General features: G+C 46.4%; 1 protein-coding gene across 1 annotated transcript in view; it reads left to right on the plus strand.

The window, feature by feature from the left end:
* The window catches only part of PNPLA7 (patatin like domain 7, lysophospholipase), a 733226-nt gene that overhangs the window by 611200 nt on the left and 109863 nt on the right, over positions 1–12163 (plus strand). Inside the window, exon 26 of the mRNA XM_082263919.1 lies at positions 3292–3410. Within this exon, the coding sequence (XP_082120045.1) occupies positions 3292–3410 (119 nt within the window). The remainder of the gene's footprint in view (positions 1–3291; positions 3411–12163) is intronic.

Here is a 12163-nt window from a genome sequence, read left to right on the forward strand (position 1 = left end):
AATTTGGCTATCTGCGAGCTATGTTTGGGAGGTTTAACCTCTCGAGAGCCCAGTGGTTTAGATTTGTCCAAGCCATAGTCAAAAGCTGTGTTAGAGTCCCCTCCAAAAATGACGCGGCCCTCCAGATGCTGCGAAACCCGACTAAACATGTGCTGGAAGAAGTGGGACTGATTCTGATTTGGTGCATAGTACGAGACAAATGTGTACAATTGTTCTGCAATGGTACCCTTGACTAGCAGAAAGCGCCCCCCGGGATCCCGTAGCTCAGATTGGAGGGTGAAGTTACAAGATTTAGCAAAAAGGATCGCCACACCCCGCGTTTTGTCCTCTGCATTGGCTAAAAAGAAAGTGGGGTACTTAGCGTGCAAAAACGAGGGACAGTATGAGTGGGGGAAGTGAGTCTCCTGGAGCAATAAGACCTCTACCCCTCTGCGGTGGTAATCCTGAAAAGCCTTCCTTCGCTTTATGGGAGAGTTGAGACCCTGAGTATTGTGGGTAGCTATTTTGAGGCATGGGGCTGTAGTTTTAGAAAGAGACATGGAGCAGGTAGTGTAGGTGCATCTGAAAAATCACATCACTCACCCCGTTCCGAGACAAGATACCTGGAGTGTTCATTCGACAAAATCTGGAAATCCGGTTAGGTGTAGAGATCGTAAGCATCATTCTCCCAGGGACCAGCTGCAAGAAAAGAAGAAAGTAGATGAGAGAGAGAGACAGGAGAAAAAGGGAGAGAAGCGGGTAAGGGTGAAGTCGTGGACCAACGTCCAAATAGGACATCCAATGTCGGGTTGAGGTCCACATCAACCCGACAAGGTCAAGTACAGAGTTCCAACCTCCCATGAAGGGGGGCTGGAGAGAGTCACTTGAGAGAACCGAGATCCTCTCCCGTGACTAGTGGAGGCGTCATCCGACCACTCCGGCAGGGCTCCCGCCCTAAGTAAACAAATGCTGTAAATAAAGAACAAATAAATGCAGGTAAGCATGCAAGTAGAACGGCTGCAGGAGAAGAAAGAAAAAAAAAAAATTGCACTACCCCCAGGTGCTCCGCTGCTACCCAGCTATCCAGCTGGAAGAGCCCCCAAAGGCAGTGACAGAGTCGTCTGCAAAGTTCATAAACAAATGGCAGGCCAGTGTCCGGACTGCGAAACTCCCCGAGCAGGACCCCTCCAATTGAAGGGGAGCCTGCCCGAGAGATTGGATCAAAAATAGCAGGCAAAAATCAAAAACAAAGAACCGAAAGGTTCTTAATCAAGGAGACAGGTTCATAAGGTGGAACTCCACAGTGAAGGAAATCTTGCTAGGAGCATCCGTGGCTACGATCAGGGGGGCTTGCCATCTTTAGAGCGCTTAAATTTGGATCCGTTCCAGAGCGGGGCAATGGGGCTGGATGGGTTGGGGCGCTTGGATGATCCTGGGCCAGTTGAAGAGGCTTGGTGATCCGGGGGCTGAGGCATTAGTTGCAGATGATGCAGTAATCTTTCTCCTTCCGTGAAGCTGGAAAAGGTATACGTCTTATTCCTGTAGGTGAACTTGAGTGCGAAGGGGAAAGCCCACCAATACTTAAGCTCTTTCTGGGACAGAATGGACAAGAGTGGTTTTAAGGATCTCCGTCGTTGTATTGTAGATGGGGCTAGATCAGTGAAAATCTGAACTGCGTGGCCTTGACAAGTAAGATTTTGAACCTTCCTGGCTCTGCTGACAATTTCTTCCTTTATCATATAGAAGTGGGGTTTGACCACTATGTCCCGCGGATTACCGTCCCGCCTTGGGGGACCCAGTGCTCTGTGAGCTCTGTCAAGTTCAAGTTTGTGCGCTGGTATATCAGGGATAAGATCCTTAATGAGCCCCTGCACAGCGGTCTGGACATCCGCAATTGATTCTGGCAGACCCCGCAGTCTAAAATTGTACCTGCGAGACCTGTTTTCAAGATCTTCCACCTTAAGGAGGGCCGAGTCCAGCTGATCCTGAAGTGATTGTATGAGGGTAGTGTGCTGGTTAGTTTTTGTCACTGTCCTGTCTATTTTGTTCTCAATAGCTTCCATCCTGTCACCCAGGTTCTGAAAATCCACTTTTAGGTTTGAGGTGACTCTGTCAGCAATTTGTGACATACCCCTCTCCATCATGATGGACATTTTATGAAGAAGATCCTCATAATCTGAATGGGAGAGCCCTCCGGATCCCTCCGTGGCAGGGGGTCTGATAGTGGGTATGGGTGTATAGCAGGCAGGGGAGAAATCCCCCATCACCCTGCTCAGGAGGGACTCTGTGGAGGCTGGGGAGGGAGTCAGGAGCAGGGGGTTACTCACAGGTCCCTGTGGGGTAGCCAGGCAGTTTCCTTTAGCCAGAGAATCTGGATGTAGCTGAGCGGCGTCCCCCTCCTCCATCTCCTCACGCTGCTGGGATGGATCCGCCATCTTGGATAGCACTGCCTCCGGAAACCCTGAGGTAAATTGCCTCGCTAGGTCTCTTCTGACCCGATTAGCCCGCATACATTGATTCCCGCGGGTCCGGTGGAGGTGCGGACCCCGATCCGGGTCTGCTAATGTGCTGCGTTACCGCGCTGGGCGGGAGATAGTGCCGGGATGGCGCGGAGCTCCGGTCCTAAGCGGCCATCTTGGGAGCTGCCGCGCATGCGCCTTCTCATTTTTTTTTTTTTAAACAACTTTGCTTGACTGCGCAATTGTCCGTTAAAGTAACGCAGTGCCGAATCACAAAAAATGACCTTGTCATTAAACGGCCAAATCCTTCAGGTCCAGAACTGGTTAAGGCAAACCTGTACTTTGTCCATTCAGGGAACTCTGCTGAAAATGCTGATAGCCTCACTATTCTGCTGATCCCCTGGCTTTAGTAATTTCACTGTCCTGGAAAGAATATCCAGATTAAGAGCTCTGACCTCCGTTTAGTTTGCATGCAGAATGCTTGGGACAGGAATTAAATAATAGTTGAAGCCAGAGACTGCTACTGTAGGTTTGACTGTAGACAGGAGGATGTCTCCCTGGGAACTGTTGAAAAGACCAATGCAGTGGAAACACTTTTAACTCCCAAGAGGGAATTATTGGCCTGGTCACAAGGAATAAACAAGCAAGTGATAAAAACACCCTTGATATCATGCCCTAGTATAGCCCAAATGAATGATCTCCACTGAGCTGTAGCCCGTATTCGATCAGTGTTAAAATCAGTGTGTTTACTGTCAGACTATGTAATGTGAATCCAGTTATTGGTGTAAAGTCATCTAATTATCTGCTCTGAATTGTTAAGTAGCTCTATGTTCATATTCTTGCCTCTGCACAGATCGAAATGTACGAGAGAGTATCTCAGAAACCCCCGGACCGCCATTGTGATTTTTCTCGTCTTGCCAGAGTGCTCACAGGAAACGCCATAGCATTAGTGCTGGGAGGAGGTGGAGCAAGGTAAGATCTAAATAGATTAGATAGATTGTAAGCTTCATGAGCAGGGCCCTCCTTTTCCTTCTCTACTGAACTGTATTGTAATTGTACTTTCCCCGTTTCCTCATTCTGGCTCTCTACCTAATAAACAGCGGGTGCCGGCGAACATCGATCATGCGTATAATCACAGTTGGGAGCAGGTTGCTGGCGGTGTGCATGTGCGCCCCAGACCCGGAAGTGCAGGATCACGTACTAGGTACGTGATCCTGCGCAGCAGAGCCGCCTTGCCGCTGTTTATGCAAGTTATACAGTCAGCAAGTGGTTAAAATTTTTATAAACCACTACAGAGCTTTGTTATTTTGAATTGTTGTTCAAATTCAGAGGCCTGGATGTTGTAAAAAAGATCAAGCAGACATCAAGTGCATGCTGACAGTGGTAGATGCAGTGAAGATTCCTTATTGAACGCATGCTCTTTGTTTTCTATTGTTCTTTTTATGTTTCTATAAGTGGGAGTTTTATCCCACGACAGTACCTTCCATTACAGCATGGTACAGGTGCAGGACTGTACATAGTGTATAGACATGGAAATGTCACTTCCTTCTAGAGCAGAGTTGTCCAGTAACCTCTGGCTCAGAACACAACTGCACCTGTTGGTACACAATGTGCTTATCCCTTTACTATTAATCATAATTGGTCTTTCTTTCCTGAGACAGCTCTACAATGAGCCTCTTTGTTCCCTCCCTGCTATTCCCGCAGGTAAATTCCCTGCAGAGGTTGATGTACCAGTATATTGTATCCCTATGTGACAGGATAAACAGTTTATATTCCAAGGAACCCTACTCAGGCCATATTATAGGCTCTCTAATATCCTCATATCCCACAGGGAATATAAGGACAGAGGATTCAGAAATGCTCTTATAGATAAAACTCCATTCCTTCCAAACACAATTCCACCCCCACATATCTTCTCGGTGCGTAGGCCCGGCATCTGTTCCCGGCTCTCACTTAAAGGCCAAACGTCACATTGTCTTCTTCACTGAGAGTGAAATCAAAATGTATGTGACAAGGAGACATGATGAACTGTGTCACTATAGAGAAAATTTGTGTATAGGAGTCAAGGAGGCTGTAAGTTTCATCAGCATGGGGACACACATCCTAGACCTGCCTGATTATGTGTACAAATTTCTCTCCACCATTAAATGAAAGCTGAACTGAGAAACATACACAGACTGCCTTTGCTCACTTCTTCTTAAACTGCTGCTTGCCTGGCTGCCATGCAGATCATATGGCTTCAATAATTTTGCTTTAATGGTTTCCTATAAAGCACAATGTGCTTTGCCAAAGTAAAGCCAAGCAACAGGTTCACTTATTGACTCCCTGCACAGCAGCACATACTTTCCCTCTTTTCAACACCTTTCTTTTGTACCCCTGCCAATCTCTTTAGCTGCCAGGATCAAGAAAGCTACCTGGTACTTCTAGGTACGGAGAAGATTGTGATTCACCTAAAGCGGAGTTCCAGCCTGGGGGGAAAAAAATTAAAAGTCAGCAGCTACAGTTTTTATAGTACTTTTAATATAAGGTAATTTTAAATATCCATCCATCGCCTCTGGGTGCATGCGCCGGCATCCTTACTAAGGGAAACGGGAAGTGAAGCCTTGCAGCTTCACAGCCTGTTTCCTACTGTGCATGCACGAGTTACGCTGCACTTTCTCAATGGTCCCACTGTCTTCTGGGACCTTTGTGTGTCTCCCAGAAGGCAGCGGAGGAAGGGAGTAGGGGCCACAAATGACATAGGTCGCCGCGGTGCTCTTACCCAGAAGTGGGAGCAGGTGCCTGTTTTTGAAAGGTATCCGCTCCCCCCAAAAGGTGCCAAATGTGGGTGGAACTCCATTTTAATGTGATGGTGTTTGTGCTCAGTGATTGGCCCAGCACTGTCAGTGGAAGACTGGGATTTCCTCATCCTTGTCTAAACTCCAACTGGGGTGACCCAGAGCTTCTTTTCCTCACTCCCAGCAGCTGAACAGGGTTGCGGGGGAGTGAATGAAAGGGGGATTTTTGCTGCTGTTGATTTCCCCTTAATGGTCCAAGCACAGGTTCATTTTATAGCAAGACCATTACAGACACCAAATTATTTTGGGTGCTTGGTTTAGAGCAGGGGTTTTAAACTCAATTTCATTGTGGGCCGCATCAGCATTAGGGTTGCTCTCAAAGGGCCGGTTGCATCTGTAAGACAAGATGTCAAGAGCCCCCCCCATCAGAAGAATGTTCCCCCCTTTACATCACAGTGCTCCCCCTTTACCTTGGGCTGCTGGGAAGAATCTGGGGGCAGAGATGGGAGGCAGAAGGTGCAGGGTCTAGAGGAGGACCAGAGGAGTGCAGTAGTCGGCTGCTGGAGTCCGCTGAATGTTGAGACCAGGGAAGGCGGAGACAAGGGGGTGCTGTGGCTGTACAGAGAAGCACAGGATCTATAGGAAAAGTTCTGTCCTCCCCTCTGCTGCCGAACGGTTGAGACAGGGTGGAGGCAGGGACAAGGGGGGGTGCTGCAGCTGCAGTAGAGGTGTGAGGGCCAAATGAAATGGCCTGACAGATTAGAGGATAGGCTATTTGCTATTGTAAGTGCTGCCAGCTTTGGTGACAATGACAAGAATAATTGTCTTATTTAAAGATGAAACAGCGGTAGAAAATTACAGTAATGTGAGAACAGTAGAAAAGTTGAACAATGTCCTGCTGATTTAATATTTAAAGCTTTAAACCATTTGTGCAATTTGGGTCAGAATAAGCAGGTACAAGGGATTCTCTTAGCAAAGATGGTTCTTGTATGTCTATCTCTTTGCCCCGAAGGCAGCATTTTCCAGCTCACATTCGATAAATAAATTAATAATGAGTACAGTCTGATATACCCAAAGGGAGCACTTAAGATCGTAAGAGGCTGATTGCCTAGTATAAGCACTATACAAGTGTACTTGTATAGTATCATTCCTGGGGGATGATGATTGCCCCCCTCCCCTCCTCCCTTCGCCACCCAGCTTGTCTAGGGAAAAGCCACCCTGTCCCATTTCTCTCTAATTTCTTCTGTGTCTTCTCTTCAAACTGCTTTACTAGAGTGTAAATCTTCTCCATTAGTGATCTGGTCTTCATACGTCACATGATGAAAACGTCATCTGCCAGGGTGACACATGTCAGCCAGATGATTACAGCGATCAGGATACAGGCAATATAATTACACATTATTATCATCATTGTGTTACTACAGAGTACTAATATACTTCCACTGAACTAACAATGTAGACAAGACTAAAACACAAGCATTTATGAATATTGTGTATTATAATGTTAATAAGGATATTCAATGTATGATTAGTGCAGACAAATTACTTTTACATCTAGCACAAAAATGCAAAGTTGTCTTCAAATATCAGATCACACAGGAGGGGGGTTTGCACCTTGCTATATATATATATATATATATATATATATATATATATATATATATATATATATATAAGAACAGCTAAAAGGCAACCTGACCTGGCAAAATGTGCCAGCTGTAAATATCAGCATTCCACCTTTTACATTAGCTTACAAATGAAGACTACCATAGGATAAGAGAGCTGGACACAGGGGGAGGGCCGGGGGACTGTCAGTGGAGCTGGAAGTGCTCTGGGCTCTCAGGGTACAGTCTACAATGATCATAGTACAGGCAACCACACAAAGTCTGTGTTTCCACTAGTGAGACTAATCATTGGCACTTGTTCCCATTTGTGCGACTTTAAAAATACAAAATGATACAACTTTATTTCAGAGAGTGTAAAGTTGGATCAAATTCACACTTAAAATCTCAATAGTGGAAACGTTGACTAAAGCTCCATTTCCACTAGTGCGACTTGTCCTGCGACTTTGGACACACAAAGTTTGTGTCCAAAGTCACATGACAAGTCGCACTAGTGGAAACGGAGCCTAAAACTCATTACTCACATGTAATGAGCAATAGAAATCGATCTGTATCCTTCTAAACTTTCAAAAAATGTTCCTTCCTTTGTACCTTATTTCTTTCATATATTGCGCCTGTCATGTGACCTTGTCTAGCTTAGATAAGACTTTCTAAGCTACACAAGCAGCTAGCCAGAAAATTAATAATATCAATGATAAAGATATTTAACATACTATTAATAGGAAAAATTTGACTGGCGTTTCCCTTTAAGTGAAGATTGTTGTTTAACCTGCCTAGCGGTATCCCCGAGCGTAACTCGGGGTGCATTTTCCATGCTGTTATCGGTATCCCCGAGTCACGCTCGGGATGGATGGGCAGAGCGCGCAGCGGTGTCTTACCTTCTCCTGGTGATCCAGCGATGATCTCCCATTGCTGTGATCGCCAGCCGTCTGAGATCCCCGCCGCTCGTCCGTCCTCCGTCGGTGTGATGACTTCCTAGTTCCGGTCCCTGCAGCAGCAATGCTGCATGGGAGCGGAACTAGGGAGGGAAATTCAAACGTTGAACGTTGCACAAAACACACACATAACATTTATATTATATATATATATATATATATATATATATATATATATATACACATATATATATATATATATATATATATATATATAATATAACGCATGAATTATAATCTAATCAATAATATAATTTTATTATATAATATATATATATATATATATATATATATATATATATATATATTATATTCTATATTATATAATAAAATTATATTATTGATTAGATTATAATTCATGCGTTTGTGTTTCAAATTTATCACATCTGTGATGTCTACTAGAGTCTTGTTTTGGTCAGGTTTAAGTCAGTAATTACTAAGAATTGTAGGCCTATAATACATAACGCCAAATTTCCATGAAAAAAATTGTACTACTTTTAAAACAGAATTCCTGACATAATCATACCGCCAGGGAGGTTAAACAAATTTTCTGATGTCGGGATCTTTTTAAAGTTTAACTGAACTCATAAAATGAAGATTTTCTGTGTTATAAGGGAAATTTAGAAATGTTAATTGTGCTTAAGCAGTATCCTTAAAAATGCACCCTCTTGGCCTTGTTCACTGCACGGGGATGCACAGGCGTTCCATGCACTCCCGTGCAGGCAGTCCCATGATGTCTATTGGGACACAGAGACTGCACACACAGCCCCTGTGTCCCAATATGACATCTGTGTGGGTGCAGTTGCATTTGGAGGCCCGCACGCACCTTGATGTCATATCGGGACACATCGGCTGCGTCCCAATAGACATCAGAGGAACTGCCTGTACAGGAATGCAGGGAATACCTATGCACGAGCATACGGTATTGTACACTCTTGTGTGAACAAAGCCTTTGTATGGAATTCCTCCTGAAAAATAGAAGTGCTCTTCATGTTAAGATGCCTAGGTACTCCTATGCCTACAGCCCTATAGCTGTATATCTAAAGTCTGAGATAACGGGTACTATTGCCTCTGACTTGTAATCCTAAGAAAATTTGGGGTGATATTTTATGATGTCACTACTGTGCTGCTCTCTGTTCATCTTGCTGGAGACTCTTACACCAGCATGCATATCTCCTGACTTTTAAACTTGACAAGAGGGACCATTTTTAAAGGGGAAAAATGTGGCATGGGTAGCATACTACAGTGAAAAGTGGGTGTGACCATATGGATGTAGTTTACAGATATTCTTGCAGCAGCTTTAATGAGCATCCCATCTGGCACTGGAAGATTATCGTAAGGACAGAAACACATCCAAAAAAGTATTGTTCAATAATACAATTATTTATGTATTTGTCCAGCTAGCTACAACCTTTAGTTCAGTCTATTTAGGCCTCATGCACACACTTCGGGTCTAGTATGGAATTTGAGGGTAGCCCCACGCCGAAAAAAACGGCGTGGGGTCCCCCCAAAATCCATACCAGACCCTTATCCGAGCATGCAGCCCGGCAGGCAAGGAAAGGGGAGGGGACGAGCGAGCAGCCCCACCCCCCCTGGACCATACCAGGCCACACGCCCTCAACATGGGGGGGGTGTGTGTGCTTTGGGGCAGGGGGGGCTCTGCGCCCCCCACCTCAAAGCACCTTGCCCCCATGTTGATGAGGACAAAGGCCTCATCCCCACAACCCTGGCCGGTGGTTGTGGGGGTCTGTGGGCAGGGGGCTCTTCGGAATCTGGAAGCCCCATTTAACAAGGGGGCCCCCCAGATCCCGGACCCCCTCCCTATGTGAATGGGTACCCCTACCCATTCACCCCATTAAAGGCAGTGTGTGTAAATAACGACAGGAGACGTTTTGAAAAGTTTATCAAAAATCTTCATCCGGTCTTCTCTCTTCTGGTCTTCTCCTCTCTTCTGGTCTTCTCCTCTCTTCTGGTCTTCTCCTCTCTTCTGGTCTTCTCCTCTCTTCTGGTCTTCTCCTCTCTTCTGGTCTTCTCTTCTCCGCTCTTCTCCTCTCCGCTCTTCTCCTCTCCGCTCTTCTCCTCTCCGCTCTTCTCCTCTCCGCTCTTCTGCCCTCCGCTCTTTTGCTCTTCTGCTCTTTTGCCTCCTCTGGTCTTCTTCTTCCTCTGGTCTTCTTCTTCCTCTGGTCCTCCTCCGACGATGTCTCCGGTGATTATGCCGGTCTCCGGTCTCTGCAGCTTGTTATATAGTCATTAGGGGTGGGGCCTCCCAGTGATGTCACTGGGAGGCCCGGCCCCTAATGACTATAAAACAAGCTGCAGAGACCGGAGACCGGCATAATCACCAGGACAGAGTCGGAGGAGGACCGGAGGAAGAAGAAGACCAGAGGAGGCAAAAGAGCAGAAGAGCGGAGGGCAGAAGAGCAGAGAGGAGAAGACCAGAAGAGAGGAGAAGACCGGATGAAGATTTTTAATAAACTTTTCAAAACGTCTCCTGTCGTTATTTACACACACTGCCTTTTATGGGGTGAATGGGTAGGGGTACAGTGTACCCCATACCCATTCACATAGGGAGGGGGTCCAGGATCTGGGGGGCCCCCTTGTTAAATGGGGCTTCCAGATTCCGATGAGCCCCCTGCCCGCAGACCCCCACAATCACAGGCCAGGGTTGTGAGGATGAGGCCCTTGTCCTCATCAACATGGGGGCAAGGTGCTTTGAGGTGGGGGGTGCAGAGCCCCCCCTGCCCCAAAGCACCCACACCCCCCCATGTTGAGGGCGTGTGGCCTGGTATGGTCCAGGGGGGGTGGGGCCGCTCGCTCGTCCCCTCCCCTTTCCTGGCCTGCCGGGCTACATGCTCGGATAAGGGTCTGGTATGGATTTTGGGGGGGACCCCATGCCGTTTTTTGAGGGGCTACCCTCAAATTCCATACTAGACCCGAAGGGCCTGGTTTGGAAGCTGGGGGGGAACCCCACGCCATTTTTTTCCCCATTTTGGCGTGGAGTTCCCCCTCAAGATTCTCACAGCGCAAGTAGCGCCGCAAGTCGGATCATCCTGATCCGACTTGCGGTGCGACTTCCATTCAAATCAATAGGCTCCCATAGGGAACCATTGATTTTGAATGGAGGCAGAAAAAACGCTGCTAAAAGCTACGTGGCCAAACGTGCAATAACGCAAATGGAAAAAGCTACTGAAAGCACGTTTTTACAGCTGCTTTTTGCCGGCGTCAAGAAACAGCTTTGGAGCTCGTTTTCATGACGCCCTGTGTGCATGGAGCCTTATAGTGCAACAACCCAACAGCTCTTGCAGAGAATACAGTGATAAACGCAAGCAAATGCACAACATGGTGTCTATTGCGCAAGGCTCAGGTTTGTGTAGTGCACAGAGTGCAAGGAAACAGGCCAGTTCAAATTCCTCCCTCCTCCAATTTCTTATCTCCCTAGTACAGATTTTCCTTCACTGCTTCAAATCCTTAACCAGTGTAGATTTCATCCACACCCCTAAAACCTCATCAGCACAGTCAACTCTCCCAACCCCTATTCAGTACCCCACAAGACAGATGCCCCCCTTATTCCAAACTGTTTTAGTGCAGACCACCCCTACAACACATATCTACCTCCCAGCCGCTCCTTGGTACAGACCCCGGTACAGAGCCCTCCCCTCCAGTACAGATCTTCTCCCTCAACACCAGTACAAAACCACCCCCCCCCCCCCCCTTCAATACACACACCCTCCCTCCCCATTAGTACAGAGCCTCCTCCCTCCTGTACAGACCCCTTCCTCCCCTTAAGCTCACTCAGCACTGGAGTCGAGGAGGAGCTTCCCTTAGCTTGCTACAGTGCATCCAGAAAGTTTTCACAGCACTTCACTTTTTCCACATTTCGTTATACAGCCTTATTCCAAAATGGATTAAATTATTTCCCTCAAAATTCTACAAACAATACCCCATAATGACAACATGAAAGAAGTTTGTTTGAAATCTTTGCAAATTTATTACAAATAAAAATAAAATAAAATCCCATGTACATAAGTATTCACAGCCTTTGCTCAATACTTTGTTGAAGCACCTTTGGCACCAATTACAGCCTCAAGTCTCTTTGAGTATGATGCTTCAAGCTTGGCACACCTATTTTTGGCAGTTTCTCTTTGCAGGACCACTTAAGCTCCATCAGGTTGGATAGGAAGCGTCGGTGCACAGCCATTTTCAGATCTCTCCAGAGATGTTCAATTGGGTTCAAGTCTGGGCTCTGGCTGGGCCACTCAAGGACATTCACAGAGTTGTTCCATAGCTACTCCTTTGTTATTTGGCTGTGTGCTTAGGGTTGTTGTCCTGTTGGAAGATGAACTTTCGGCCCAGTCTGAGGTCCAGAGCACTCTGGAGCAGGTTTTCATCAA

This window comes from Pelophylax lessonae, assembly GCF_965119305.1.
Source record: "Pelophylax lessonae genome assembly, chromosome: 7".
NCBI classification, from domain to species: domain Eukaryota; kingdom Metazoa; phylum Chordata; class Amphibia; order Anura; family Ranidae; genus Pelophylax; species Pelophylax lessonae.